Genomic DNA, 15,294 nt, shown 5'->3' with positions numbered 1-15,294 from the left:
TAATGAAATGTATTAATTAATCTTTTTATTAACTTACATCACTAAATTACTAATTAATTAGAAGCAAATTTTTAAATGTAAGATTATCTCATTCAAAAAACTATAAAAAAAAATATATTTTAGCTAGTTTTTCAGAGAGAGAAATAGATATATTGCTGAGAAATGAATTAAAAATTGTAAATTAATTACTTTAACATTATACAAAAAATTAAAGAAAGCAAATTTATTTAAAATAAAATTACCAAAATTAATATAGATAGTACAAATCTCATTTTTTATAAATCTAGCTTGATTAATTTGCTTACAATAAATTAATATAAAATAGACAAATACAAACATAAAAAAGGAGCATTTTAGATATATTATTTAAGAGTAAATTATAAATGTAATTTAAATCTGCATATAATTAATTTAATTCAGATTAATTTATTCTACTATTGATAGAAATTATAAAAGAATATTTACAAATTTTACTTTTTGCTCTGTTATTTAAAAATAATAATCATATAAAGAAGGAAGAATGCTAGGTAGGTAAGACAGTATAAATTCTCATAGGATATTTTCATTTTATTAACTTCAAAATTATATTTAGAGATTAAGTATTTATTTATTTATATTAAAAATGATGGTTTATTATATGAAGTTGATAGAAATCCTCCAATCAATATTATTCAGAATTTAGATGGATATTTTAAGTTAATTAGATTATATTTATTAATTATTGTAATATGCTAATTTGTTACTTCTTTTATTTTGTTTCTTAATATTTATCATATTTTTTATCAATAATTGAGAGATTAGATTGGTTTGCTAGAATTAATTTAGCATCTAAAATGGGAAAAATATTATTAATTTTATTAATTAATTGGTTGATTGATTGATTGATACTCAAAAAAGAAATTAAGAGTGCAAGAAACTTAAAGAAACTATAAATAAATATTTATTATTTGCTAATTTTTGGCTAGAAGAATTTAAATAAGATTGGTAAGGTAATTAAGTAAGTAAGTAAGATAGTAGCTTTTTTTCAAACAATTTCATCAAAAAATCTATCTTTTTTTAGGATTCACTGAACCATACATGGTGTTATTAAAGTTTATTGAAGTGTTTAGCGAGTCGTTATTGCTTTAAATCTAGCTGCTATTTAATGAGACATTATTTGAATTAAATGTAGTTTAAGGGTAATTCTTTTTGTATATATTGTTATTTGTATTTGCTATAGATGGAGTGGCGTTGTAATCATAATTTACTGCTGTACCAACTCTATTACTATTTTATACTCCTAAGATGTTGTTTAATTTATTTTTGTTTCCTAGATTAAAGTTATGGTAAGCAGTTGAATTTAAATTATTTTATTTAAAATTCCCATTTTGTTATATAAATCCTATTTAGTTATTTCTATTATCGATACTTGTATTTAGACTGGCATTCAAATAATTATTTTGAGCTCCGCTGTTTGCAGTTGTACGGAATCCTGTTATGCCTTAAAGTATATTAAAGTTTGCTTTTTGGACTTTGTTACCTACTCCTCCATTATTTATATTATGACCATTAATAAAAGCAGTTTAATTAAGAACAAAAGTGTTGTTCAATGATCCATTCAAGCTTTAGTCTAAAATACTGGCATTCAAAATTTTATATCCCGAAGTGTTTGCACTATCATCAATTTGAGGTTCTGTTGATTTACCTCTTTCCTTTTCGTATGCTTATTGTATCGATCCTGGTCTCTTTCCTGCTTAACTTATGTGTCTCATGTGAATACGAGTTCTGTTTGCCCAGCTAAATTTTTTTATTTAAATTAGATTAATACTTTAAAAAAAGATAATTACTTCACAAAGTTTTGTTGATATTACTGATTCTATGAAAATTGTGATGTAGGTGTTTATTGTGTTTAAAGAGAGTTATTTTAAGCAGCAGAAGTAAGTGGTTGCACAGCTTCTTGCTTTTTAGATTATCTTTATTTAGATCCAGTCGAAGCTCCTGCTATTTGATTAACAATTGTATTATTTCCAACTGAACTGTGTCTACTTGGTTCTTATATTTCATTTGGATTAGCAGCTTGTCTCATACGAGCTTTTATAAAAAATAAATATTAGATTTTAATTATTATTATTATCAAAAATAAAAGTAAAATTTTGTAGCAGACCACATAGATTTAAGAGTTACAGATAGATTGATAGATTTGTGGATAAAAAACTAAAGAATATTATTTAAAATAAATAATATTACATTCGAATCTACCCTGAGCTGCTTAGCGTGGGGATGCTGTCATAGAACTCGGGTGAGTTGGGTATTTAAAGCTGTTAGGAATTGCTGAATTGAAAATACCATTATTAATGGTGTTAACTGCATTTTAATATCCTTCTGATTTATTTGAGTCATTTCCATTTTGGTTTCCTGCTATATAGAGTGGTTTAATCGGTGAAGGGCTCTATGAATCATAAAAGTAGTTGTTACTATTAGGCTTTGGGTATTCATATATTTTGCCTTAGTTTTAAGCATTCCTTGACCCAATTTTTCTATTTTGAACATTTTATGGAATTATATTTGAATTTAAAATATTTGGTAATTAGGAGTTGTTAATGCCTTAGTTGGTAACAGGTCGTTACAAGTTATTTTTTTAAGACAATATTAAAGAATTTTAGGTTCCTTTTAAATCATTCATATTCATCGAAGTATTTTATATTTCATCTAAATAAATATTAAAAATATAAAAAAATAGCTAAGCAAATAAATTAATAAATTAAAAAATTAGAATTAGAAAATGAATAAAATAATAATAAAATTGATTGTTACAATTTTATGTTATTGTTGTTTATTGATTAGATGACTGTTGAGATTAATTATCTAATTCTTTTGTAGCAGAAACACTTATTCTTGTTTCTTTAGTTCTTTAATTTTTTCTTGATTGTCTCTATCTCTCGTCTTCTAAAATTGTTTCGTGCTTATTCTATTAAGGAGCTATTTATTTTGTTGAAAGATTGATTAATTTTAGAGAAAAAATAAAATATCAAATTATTTTACGTTTATTTGGTTGTAATAAGGTGTTATCAAAATTTTCAGATGATATATCAGCAATGGATTTACCACCATTACGAATATGTTTTCTTAATAATAAATAATAAGAAGTTGTTATATGATTATGTTTATTTGCCTCAACACAGTTTTTTGCAAACTCTTTGTCGATATTGAATTTCTCTAATTACTAAATAATATCAAAATCTATTGGTATTCTATTATATCCAACTATTATTCCCTCACACATAGGATTTGGTTTCACCTAATTAAACCAAGGATGTTTACGGATATCAGATATTGTGAAACGCTTTGTTGGGTCAGTAGTAAGTATATTTTTTATCAAATCTCTACCTTCGCTAGACACAAATTTTGGAATCTGATAATCGCCAGCCAATATTTTTTTATATAAATTTGATGTATTAGGATCCTATTTATTAATTAAATAACAATATTGAACATAAAAAAAGAATTTAATGTTAAAAGTGAAATTATTATTTGTGGTAAAAAACATTTTAATTAAAAAATAACTTTTTCAATTATGTTCGCATGATCTCAAAAAGTAAAGAAAGAAAGGAAATAATATTAACTTCAAATGGTAGATAGCCACAAACAAGAGCAAATAGAATAACTCCACAACTCCATATATCTACTCCCAATCCAAGATACCTTTTACCAGCAATCATCTATTTATTTAGAATGATTTACATAAAAAGTAATTAATATTATAAACTTAAGATTTTTTTAAATTATCTTTTATTTTTCTTGATTTAAATAGTATTTATCTCAATAAATACATGGAAAAATATTAAAGAGCCATTCTTGATAATGATAATAATAATAAATAATTTTTTTACTTCAGGAGCTGCATAACAAGGGGATCCGCAAGCTGTTTTTAGTAGTTCATTCTTTTTGTATGTATTACTCAAACCAAAATCAACAATTTTAATTCTTTTATTGTAACTCAAGAGTAAATTCTCTGGTTTCATATCTCTATGAACTATTTTGAGTTTGTGGATGTATTCAACTCCTGATATTATTTGTTAGAAAAAGACTGAAGCTTCTCTTTCTTAAACCCTTTTAATGAATAAAAGCAAACAAAGAATTAGTTTTCATTCATATAATTTAAATTGCAAACTATCTTTGCCAAATTAATTTTAAAATGATAGATTACTTAGTGTTTTTTACAATGTAATCAAATAATTCTCCTCCACTTGCATATTCTGTAATTAAGAATAACTATTTTTCAGTTTCTATAATCTATTTTTATAATAAAATATTTTCTTTGTTTGTTAAACTATTTGTAATTTTTCAATTTTTAGGTGCATGATTTTCAGTTTATTATTTTGTCGTTATTATTTTAATTGATGAAATAGTATGGTAAAACGCGCCTATTTAGTTTTTCTAATGAAATACTAATTACTTCGTAAAGCTATATGATATTTTGGTGACGTAACAACTTTAGGATATGAATTTCCCTTGATACTCTCTCTACATCGGATACATCTTGTATCTTTTCTTTTTCTAATATCTTTATGGCCACCTTCTCACCCGTTAAAATATGTGTGGCTACTTTTACTTTACCAAACGTTCCTTCACCCAAAGTTTCACCTATGGTTATATGAAATAAAGTTAGGCTTATAATTCCTAAAATAGCTAGCTTTGAGGTTTATCAAGCTTTAAAACCAAAAAGTATTTAAATTTTGTAACTCGTATTGAGAAAAGTAATAAAAGATTGATTGATTAACTGCGATTGATATGCAATCTCACATATAATTATATTTGATTGGTAAATTCAAAGCTATTAGAAAAAAAGCTGCAAAAATAATAATTTAACAATACCAATTATATAATGCCCTATGTATTTCTTTTTGTTGATTGTTGAACGACTATTCTGTTTATTTATTAAATTATTTATAAAATTATAAGAGGCTTGTTTACTAAAAAAAATACCATTTATTGCTAATCCTTGCTAGACTACTGAGACATTTTCCCATTTTAATTATTACTAGTTATTTGAGCAGGGGTTTTTTAATCTTAATTCTTTTAATGTTGTTGGGAATCTTATTGAGATGGAACTCGCTAATCATCGTGCTTATCAATATTTTACTTGTTTGACATCTTTCAACAATTACTTTATCGCTTTAGTGGCTATTTCTAACTATTAAAATTCGCTTGAAGACCGAACAACCCTGGCTTATTTCGATTTAAACTTGGCCTCTTTTTTTGCTAAAATCTATCAAAAAGGAGATAATCAAACACTATTAAGCTTTTTCAGATTTTCTTTTCTTTTTATTTTTTTTCTTTACTTTTTGTTTCTTAATTAGCTTAATATGCAATCAAAATCAATGAATAATTGTTTATATTTTAATTTTTGTTAATCTTATATTCGCAGTCTTACTTATTACTATTAACTTGCCAAACAATATTATTAGTTAATGATCATTCATACATTCTGTCTATAAACAAACCAAAAAAAGGTATTTCATATAGATCGTATTTAACATATTTAATCTTTATTATTTATGATATCTTGCTTACTAATTTTATATATATAAACTGAATAATAAATTATTTATAAATATTACTTTTGCTAATCAATTGAATGTGTAATTAAAATATACAAGGCGTCCATTTCCTGTTTTGAGTAAATGAAGGTTTATTTTTTGTTTATTAGATCATAAAGTCTATTTGCATTCATTTAATAAGTGGGGTGAAAAGTATATTTTACTGTATTCGCTATTCTATTTATCTATTGAAAAGAACTTATATTGTCCAATACTTCCATAAATAATTAATTTTTAAAAATATCTCACTTTTATAAAAAAATAAAATCCATTAATTTTTTTGCTTATTATCTGATAATAAGAATCACAAATCAATACTTTATTTTATTTTTAAATTTTAATAGCCACAAATTTTTTTACCTTCTGAAGTACTCTAGACCCAAAATAGTAAAATTATTTAATTTCAGCCAACCATAAACCAATTACAAAACAACGCTGAATTCAAAAATAATTTTATCTTAAAAACAAAACTCGCTTATTTTTTTAGCATAAAAAAAAAACTTTCTAAAATCAAATTCATAATAAATTTAAAATCCAAAAATATTAGATTTTATCAAATTAAAAAATATTTTTGATTTAATAAATGTAAAAATATTGTTTTTACCTACAAAATCATCTATTATTTTATCATATTTTAAATGTAACTAAACATTTTTACAATCCTTTCTTTACTTCTTTTTATTAAAGTATTTTCATATTTTTATACAAATAATTTTTGTTTCAAAGACTCATAGAAAGTAATTAAATAAGCTATTACAATTATATTGCTAAACAAACTAAGTTCTATTAATCCATATGAAAATATTTATAAGTACTATTGTTAAAATAAATGTTAGAAAATAATTTAACTTGAAAAATATAGCCTTTATATTTTTATACAAAAATAATTCTAAAATAAAATTCATAGTTTATTTTTCAAAGCTTCAATCCATCCAATTCATTTAAATTCAGCTGTTGATCTGGTATAAAAAAAGCTAGTTCAGGCTCTCTGAGTTCTCTTGTAATATTATAATTAAATTTGTCACAATTTAAGCAAACTTTTTTTGGTTATTCAATAAAACAAACTAAATGAATAGGATGAGAGCAGCATTATGTATATTTTAAATAGCCTTTGTTTGTGTTACATATTATACAATCTCTGGATATACCATTCAAGCATAAGTAATGATACTCTTTGTTTGATATTTGTAACGATTAAAAAAGTGAATTTATATCTTCTTCTAAGTAATTTTTATTTAGAGGAATTTCATCACCATAAATTTCTCTTGCTTCGTGAATAAGTTCAAAGCAATCTACTTGCCCATAACTTTTACATAAATCCAGAGCTGTCCTTCCCATAATATCTTTTTAGATTAAATTTATTCCACCTAATTTAATAAGCATTTTAATACATAAAACACTATCATAAATGCAGCTAATCATTAAAGCTGTCCACCCTTCTTTGGTTTAATAATTTAAAATTTCTTTTGTCAAATCTTCTTTATACTCTTTGTACAATTACTAAATGAGATATTCTAAAATATTTGATTTTCCATAATGTGCAGCATCTTATTGATTTTATTTTAAATTATTAATATAAATAATTATAAATAATTCAATTCTTACAGTGTATTGAGTTCCAAAAGTAGCCATATATTGATAGTTCTTCATTTGGAAGTATTTTTTCTACTTCAACTAATTATTTTACTTCATCTAAATTATCATTGCAAACTGCATTTAATAACTATTTTTTTAATTTATTTGGCTTTGTTTCTAACAAATGATTTGGACGCTCAATAATATTCTAAGTACCTGATTTTTTATAATCCATTTTAATGCTTTTACTTTAATGTTTAAATGTTTTTTATTTATTTTTGTATTTATATTCTTAGCAAAAAATATTTCTAAACGTTTTGAATTTATTTTTTAAGAGAGATATATTTTTTAATGCTACAAATAATACTTGTCTATTAGAATTATTATTTTCTGATTATTTCTGCATATCACAAATATATTTTATACTTATTTTACTATTCCATAAGATATGCCAAATATAAAAATAAATAAAATCAATAAACATGTAAAGTATTTTACTTACTTTTTCAACTGAAATTATTTTATAAATGATTTAATATTTTTAATACTAAATAGGTTAAATTTAAAAAAAAATTATATTTCTATTTTTTAAATTTTACTTGCAACTAAGTTTCTTTATTAATTTAACAATTACATTTCTAAAAACAAAAAAATTATTAGTGAATAGGGGTTGTCTTAATAGTTGAAAATAACTATTAAGTAAAAAACTGCACCCACTAATAATAATTATTACTAAAAAATTGAATATGTAATAGATTAAATCCACATATGTGGTTTTATGTTTGAAGTTATTTGTTAGGATAAAACAATATAAAATTTTTTAATATTGGCAAATTTTTATCCTAATACCTATATAATAGATATTAGGCGTATTAATTAAAGTACTATTTATTTACTGGTTTAAAAATAATGAATTCAGTTTAATTTATTAAAATTATTTAATAGCTTTAAAAGAAATTCTCATAGCTGGTATTCATATTTTAAATTATATATTTTTAAAAATAATTTGTGCACTTTTTTTGTCTAAAAAAATAAAGAAAATTTTTTTAATGGCATTTATATGTTTATTTTTTTTAAGTTTCTTGGACATTTATTATTAGTTTTATTTATACAATTTCAATACAATAATGTTTTCAGATGAAAATATCTTCTAAATTTTAAGTATTTTAGAGTAATAAGCATAAGAAAAATAGAAAAAATTATATATTTTTATACTTAAGACTTATTTACATATTTGCTAATTGATATGTTTGATATCATATTTTTCTTACCAAGAAATAAAAATAATATTAGAATAACTAATTTTCTATCTTTTTATGCATTAATTAAATAAAATTGAAGTTTATTATTTATTTTTAAAAGATTATTGATCTCTAACTAGTCTAAAATAATAATAAATTAAAAAAAAAATTGACTAAAATGAAATAAATATTTCCAAGGCTATTATTATCTTCTTACTTTTTACTTCAATTAGTAAAATCATGTGATGAAATAATCTAATGTGAGCATACTGATCCTGAATGCTTGGTTTAATTGAGGCTATTTCAAACTTGTGTCTCCTCAAGATGCGACTCGTAAAATATTGAATCTTAAAATATCGAGGAATTAAGTAAATGCTATTCTGAAACTTGCATTTCAAAATATGAACCAATCAATCTATCAATTTAAAAATATACTAATTGCATGGTTAAAAGAATTAAAAAAAATAGTCTACATTTTAATTTACCAACCCTTTAAACCATTTTTGATCCAATTATATATTCTAAATGTAAAAGAGGACTTGCTGATTCTTGTATTTTTTTATCTTCTGAATGTGCTTGGTAATTATCTGAGTAATTTGAATGTGAAAAGAGATGTTTACCTTTTGAACACTATAAAATGGTTGAATTTTGTCTTTCTAGTATTTGTAAACCAGATTTACTTGGTTTATAAGCTTTGAATAAATAGTACGTTGAATGTCTTTCATAAGAAACTCAAGTTTAAACTAGCTCTTCGCCAAGTTAACCAATTGCGAAAAGTGACAGTGAAATACTTATTTTATCATTAATATTTTTAATATTATTAACTATTACGTATTGATTGTACAAATTAACTAGTTTTTTTTTGCAAGCAAGTATAAAAATTTGATATATAGTATTAACAAAATATTTTTTATTGAAACAATAAGTTTATTTGAACAAAATTTCAACATTTTTAAAAATATTTATCCCCCTTAAAATACAACTTCCCTATCTTCTCACTTTCACATGATCACAAACTCATAAAATCCTCCTTTAATTTTTTTATTAAAATTTTTAATATTTTTTGCAAATTTTTTTTCTTCACATGACATCTTTTATATAACTATTCACAGAATATATTATTTCAAATTTTTACTTTTTTTAATTTGAAGCTTTCTAAAAACACAAAAATAAAGCTATTTTAAGTTTATTTAAATTTATTAAGTATATAATTAAGATATACTATATTTCAACTTTGTAAATTAAATAGGAATTTCACTCTAAATAAAAATTAGAGTAAATATTTAAAAGTTTTAATAAAATATAATTTAAACAGTAATTAAATTTATAAATATTCTAAAATATTTAGATAATATATCCTTTTATATAAATAATATGTTGTGTATTATTTTAAAAACTTAATATATATATATTTAAATTTTAAGATTTCAAATTAAACACTTGCTATTTTTATTTCAATGAATTTTTATAGACATAAATAGGTTTATTTTAGTATTTTTTAATTTAATTTTCCTCATATTTTAAAAAATTCTAATCATACTCTTAAAATGTTTATTTAATTTTTATCTAATTTCACTTATCCTAATCTTTAAAAAATTTATTTGAAAAACTTTATTTTACGATAATAAGTGAATAAAGAAGTAATTAGAGGTAAAGTTTAAAAGAATTTTTCAGATTAATTTATTTTTGTTATTTTTATTTAAGTTTTTCATTTGTAGTCTTAATGTACTCCATCATTAAAGAATTTAATTCTAAAATTACTTTTTTTTTGTTTATTTTATTAAAAAACCAATAATTTAATAATTTAATTAAAATGGGAGTAAGTAAATCAATAAGTTAGTATAATTAAAAATTTGTATTTTTGATTTTACTAATTTTTAACTCTATTCTATAATCTTTATTTTATTTTTTATTAAATCTATTTGATAATAGCGAAAGATAATTAGTTTTTATAGCACAAATAAATTCATATTGTTATTTTAAATATTATAAAATAGGATAAAATAGAATTTGATTGATTTCAAAAGCACTTTTTATTAATTTAATTAGTAAAAAATAAAAAATTTAACTTTTCTTTAATAAATATCTATTATCATACTTTTAAAATCTATTTTGTTACTCATTTTTTATATTAAAATTAACTTGATTTCATATCAACGTATTTTTTAATAGCTAAAATTAGTTCCATCTAATTCAATATTATATCAAATTTTTGTTTATAAAATACCTAAAAAATTTTCTCTATTATATCATACTTTTAAATATGTAAGATTGTTTAGTAATAATACTTCGCTTTAAAATAATTCCAAGATATCTTAAAAAAAATTGATTACTTATACTGTATGCTCTCATATATCAACCTCCATTTTTTGAAAATTGCTATTTTGTAATATATTCAATAAACAATAAATTAAAAAAAAAAATTTTTACATATTTTTTCACTAATTTTTTTGAGGAAATAAAGTACATTTTCTTAAATATAAATTTTATTATTAATACAAAATAAAAAATCTAATTTAAATTTAAATATTTAAGGGTATAAGAAGTTAGTAAAATTTGTAAAAGCAATATATTTTTATATTGAAGACTCATTTACATATTTTTTATTTGGTATCTATTATAGAATATTTTTCTTATAAGGAACTAAAAATAATAATAGAAGAACTAATTTAATTTCTCTATACACATTAATTTAATTAATTATTTTCAACTCTATTCTTCATTTTAAAATAATTATTGGGTTTGAATCATTAATATAATATTAATAAATTAAAAAAAAAAATTTACTAAAATGAAATAAATATTCACAAGCCTTTTATTATCTTCTTACTTTTTACTTCAATTAGTAAAATCATGTGATGAAATAATATAATGTGAACCTAATGACCATGAATGCTTGGTTTAGTTGAGCTTATTTTAAACATGTGTCTCCTCAAGATGTGACTCGTACAATATTGAATCTTAAAATGCCTAGGAATTAAGTAAATGTTATTCTGAAACTTGCATTTCAAAATATGAGCCATTCAATCTATTGCTTCAAAAATACTCTAATTGTATGATTGAAAGAATATTAAAAAAAGATTTGCATTTAAACTTACCTACCCTATAAACCATTATAGATCCAAACCTATTCTAAAAATGTAGATAACGTCTTGCTGATTAATGCGTATTGCTATCTCCTGAATGCCCTTAGCAATTAATTAAAGAATTTGAATGCGCATAAAGTTGTTTACCTCCTGATCACTATAAAATGATTGAATTTTGCCTTACTAGAGTGTGTAAACCAGAATTAGTTGGCTTATAAATTTTAAATTAAGATTATGTTGAATGTCTTTCAAGTCAATATTAAGGTTAAACTAACCCATAACCAAGTTAATAAGTTATAAGAAGTACAAGTGAAATGCTTATTGTATCTTTACTACTTTTAATAATATCTACAATTATGTATTGATTCTATGTTTATATATATGCTTTGAATTATTTATTCTTAAATTTCAAATATGGAAATAATTTTACAATTATATTTAAAAAGTTAAATTAAATAAGTATTTCTATTAATTTATTAATGTTCTTTAAATAATATAAATAAAAAAAGTATCATAAAAGAAGATTTAAAGTAGATATTTCTGTTTTTTTCTTAAAATAATATCTTTAGCTATGAAAAATATACCTTTTCCTCTCTCATATTTACTTTATTATTTTTTCATGAAAAATATTAATTGAGCAAATTATATTGCGTATTCGGTTTTAGTGAAGTATAAAATTCATTTTGCTAATATTTTAGAGGAAATAAAGTAAATTTTTTTAAATATAAATATTACAGATAGTGCTAAATAGTTTCTTTTTTTTTACTCCTTGGATATTTTTAATTTATTTTATTTATTCATTATCAATCAGAACAGGTTTTCAGATAAAATCTATTCTAAATATATCTATTTAAAAGTAAAAGATTTTACAAAATATGTAAAAATAATACTTTTTTATGTTTAAATTTTATTTACATATTTTTTAATTGAAATTTATGATTTTAAATTTTTCATGCCAGAACCAAAAATAATGATCAGGAAGCTATCTTGCTATATCAGTGATATTAATTTAATTAATTTGTAGTCTATTTATTAATTTTAAAAAGAAACTTGAGTTTGATTAGTAAAATAATAATAATAATAATAATAAATAATAAAAATTGACTAAAATGAAAAAAATATTCACTAGCCTATTATTATCTTCTTACTTTTTGCTTCAATTAGTAAAATCATGTGACGAGATAATTTAATGTTAGCCAAATGATTCTGAATGTTTGGTTTAGTTGAGGCTATTTGAGACATGTGTCTCTTCAAGATGTGATTTGTACTAAATTGAATCTTAATACACTGAGGAATTAAGTAAATGTTATTCTGAGACTTGCAGCTCAAAATTCGAGCCATTCAATCAACTGCTTTAAAAATATTCTAATTGTTTGATTGAAAGAATGTAAAATTAGAGTTTTCATTCTAATTTACCAACTCTTTAAACTATTATAGATCCAAATCTATAATAATAATGTAGCTAAAGACTTGCTGATAAATGTGTATAATTATCTCCTGAGTGTCCTTAAAAATTACTTAAGTAATTTGAATGCGCAAAGAGTAATTGCTTCTCTCCAGATAACTTTGTATTAGTTGATTATTGTTTTACAAAAATTTGTCAACCAGATTTAGCTGGTTTATAAATTTTAAATAAAGATTATGTTTAATGTCTTTCTGGTAAATCATAAGATTAAACTTAACCATAATAACCAAGTTAACCAAATATCAGAAGCACCAGCCAAATGCTTATTCTATCTTTAATAATGTTAATATTATCAACTATTATGTATTGATTGCACGTTTATGTTTTGAATTATGAATTCTTAATTTCAAATATAGAAATATCGTTTTACATGGTGTTAAAACTGTTAAATTAAATAGTTAAATCTAATAATTTATAGCTATTCTAAAAAGGATATAAACAAAAAAGAGCCTTAATAATGAGAAAAGGATTACTAAAATTTATATGCAAAAAAGTAAATATTTTTACTTTGAAAAATATACTTTTCCTCACTCATTTAACTTTATTATTTTTTAATTGAAAAATATATTATATTGAGAGCAGATTATAAATTTTAAAAATTATATAATTATTTCCTTTAGCTTATATCAATTAAAATTAAAGTTATTTTTATAGAGTTTCAAAAAATGGATTAATTTTATAAAAAATAAATAAATAAAGGTTTTAAATTTTTTTTACTTTAAAAATTATTTTATTAATACATCTATTATAAATTTATCTTAAATTATAACAGTTTTTATTTTGATTTATTTCTAATTATATTTTTAAAAATAAAAATTTTGTATCCATTATATTGGATTTGATATTTAATTTTTAAATATAACTATAAATGCATTTAAAATCAGAAGCTTGATAAAAAATAAATTTTATAAAACAAAAAATGTTGAATAAAAATATATTTATTTTTATTTTAAATTATTGTTTATAAATGAAAGCTAAAATAATCATATATATATATTCATTTGCTTAAATTCTAAGAGTTAATACAATATAATTTTTTATTAATAAAGTTTACGAATTATATAAATTCACTTTTCATTTGCAGGCTAAAGCTTCAGCTAAAGAACCCTTTGCTAAGTTAACAATATTAGTCATGCATTCAGCTGTGTAGAGATTTACATTCCAAAAAGGGATTCCATCAGGAACATCACCACATTTATAAGCAGCTTAGATGTATTCCTAGTTCTCAATAGAGCACTCAGATTCTTCACCTGAGTAAACGCAATGTGTGAACAAGTATTCAGCGTCACCACATCTCTAATAATGCTCGAAAGTATTGCATGATTGATTCCAACCATCAACAACAGCCTTGACATCTAAAGGCTAAGCCTCGTAGATTTAATAAAAAATCTTTTCATTTTGTCTGTATTGACTAAGGAAACTGAAGTATTTTTGTTGACATTCCTTATCATAATAGTTGACGATACACTTGTTGTAATCGTTAGCTTAGAATTATTATGCTTTGCAAAGCATATGTTCAGTAGGAGTCAAATTTCCATGGAAGTCATTAAGAGCACTCTTATTTGAGTTGAAGTAGTAAAGACCACCAGTAATTAACAACAAAGAGATTAGAGATATACCAAAAACTTTAGTTACCATTTTCTTTTAGATTTATTTCTTTTTGAAATCAAATTATTACAATTATTTAATTTTGATCAATTCAGATTACTAAATTATAAATCTAAATATTGTAAGTAATTTGGTATTAGGTTATGTTCAATTTTAGTTTGGATTTTCAAAAAACTTTTACCTTTAATTTTTTACATTTTCTTTTATTAATGAATTTAAATTAAAAGAAGAATATTATTTATTTATTCATTCCTTTTGTGGCCTAAAATTGATTAAGTATATTTTATTTATTTGATTTATTTATCAGAAATAAAATTTCTTGATGTTTCATAAATTAAATCTGTTTTCCTAAACGATTGTTCATATCTTTTGAAAAAAAATTAGGTCTATATTTAAAATATCATCATAAAGTTAATAAGATCTAAAAAAAAAAATTATCAATTTAGTAATCATTTAATTTGAGATAAAAATTCGATTTTGAATGCTAATTCTTAAATTGTAAATATCAATAAATTCTAAAATTTAATTTGGTAAAACATGTGGAATTTGAAATTATAAAATATTTATTTTTGTAATCAAATTTTTATACCTTCAAAATTCTTAATAGAATAGCTTACATTTTTTTATTGAATCAGAAAATTTTTGTTAAATTTAATTAAATACAGAATAAAAGAATTTGATTTAAGATTATCTCATAGATTTGATATTATGTTTCAAGAATAAATTTTATTTATTATTAG

General features: G+C 21.7%; 6 protein-coding genes across 6 annotated transcripts; 3 read left to right on the top strand and 3 right to left on the bottom strand. All coding sequences in view use genetic code 6, as the record gives it.

Moving 5' to 3' along the window:
• Positions 1 to 1,037: 1,037 nt before the first annotated feature.
• On the bottom strand, positions 1,038 to 5,133 carry TTHERM_00310320 (Serine/Threonine kinase domain protein; the record flags this gene model as incomplete). The annotated part of the gene is made up of 11 exons (XM_001021107.3): positions 1,038 to 1,776; positions 1,827 to 2,070; positions 2,227 to 2,688; positions 2,794 to 2,958; positions 3,022 to 3,442; positions 3,603 to 3,698; positions 3,870 to 4,089; positions 4,187 to 4,272; positions 4,436 to 4,623; positions 4,855 to 4,906; positions 4,966 to 5,133. The coding sequence occupies 11 exons, from the start codon at positions 5,131 to 5,133 to the stop codon at positions 1,038 to 1,040; spliced, it is 2,841 nt and encodes a 946-aa protein (XP_001021107.2).
• A 1,361-nt stretch (positions 5,134 to 6,494) lies between these two features.
• TTHERM_00310310 (ankyrin repeat protein) lies at positions 6,495 to 7,389 on the bottom strand (the record flags this gene model as incomplete). The annotated part of the gene is made up of 2 exons (XM_001021106.3): positions 6,495 to 7,126; positions 7,185 to 7,389. 2 exons carry the CDS (start codon positions 7,387 to 7,389, stop codon positions 6,495 to 6,497), a joined length of 837 nt encoding a protein of 278 aa, XP_001021106.2.
• A 1,184-nt stretch (positions 7,390 to 8,573) lies between these two features.
• Positions 8,574 to 9,233, top strand: TTHERM_00310300 (hypothetical protein; the record flags this gene model as incomplete). The annotated part of the gene is made up of 1 exon (XM_001021105.1): positions 8,574 to 9,233. One exon carries the CDS (start codon positions 8,574 to 8,576, stop codon positions 9,231 to 9,233), a length of 660 nt encoding a protein of 219 aa, XP_001021105.1.
• A 1,953-nt stretch (positions 9,234 to 11,186) lies between these two features.
• Positions 11,187 to 11,846, top strand: TTHERM_00310290 (hypothetical protein; the record flags this gene model as incomplete). Its single annotated transcript, XM_001021104.1, has 1 exon — positions 11,187 to 11,846. The coding sequence occupies one exon, from the start codon at positions 11,187 to 11,189 to the stop codon at positions 11,844 to 11,846; it is 660 nt and encodes a 219-aa protein (XP_001021104.1).
• A 744-nt stretch (positions 11,847 to 12,590) lies between these two features.
• Positions 12,591 to 13,256, top strand: TTHERM_00310280 (hypothetical protein; the record flags this gene model as incomplete). Its single annotated transcript, XM_001021103.1, has 1 exon — positions 12,591 to 13,256. The coding sequence occupies one exon, from the start codon at positions 12,591 to 12,593 to the stop codon at positions 13,254 to 13,256; it is 666 nt and encodes a 221-aa protein (XP_001021103.1).
• Positions 13,257 to 14,020: 764 nt separating this feature from the next.
• TTHERM_00310270 (transmembrane protein, putative) lies at positions 14,021 to 14,584 on the bottom strand (the record flags this gene model as incomplete). Its single annotated transcript, XM_001021102.1, has 1 exon — positions 14,021 to 14,584. The coding sequence occupies one exon, from the start codon at positions 14,582 to 14,584 to the stop codon at positions 14,021 to 14,023; it is 564 nt and encodes a 187-aa protein (XP_001021102.1).
• Between the last annotated feature and the right edge of the window lie 710 nt (positions 14,585 to 15,294).

The sequence above is a fragment of the Tetrahymena thermophila genome, assembly GCF_000189635.1.
Source record: "Tetrahymena thermophila SB210 genomic scaffold scf_8254551, whole genome shotgun sequence".
Taxonomy (NCBI): Eukaryota; Ciliophora; class Oligohymenophorea; order Hymenostomatida; family Tetrahymenidae; genus Tetrahymena; species Tetrahymena thermophila.
Note: the sequence above shows the minus strand (reverse complement) of the source record. Positions and strands in the feature narration are given on the sequence as shown.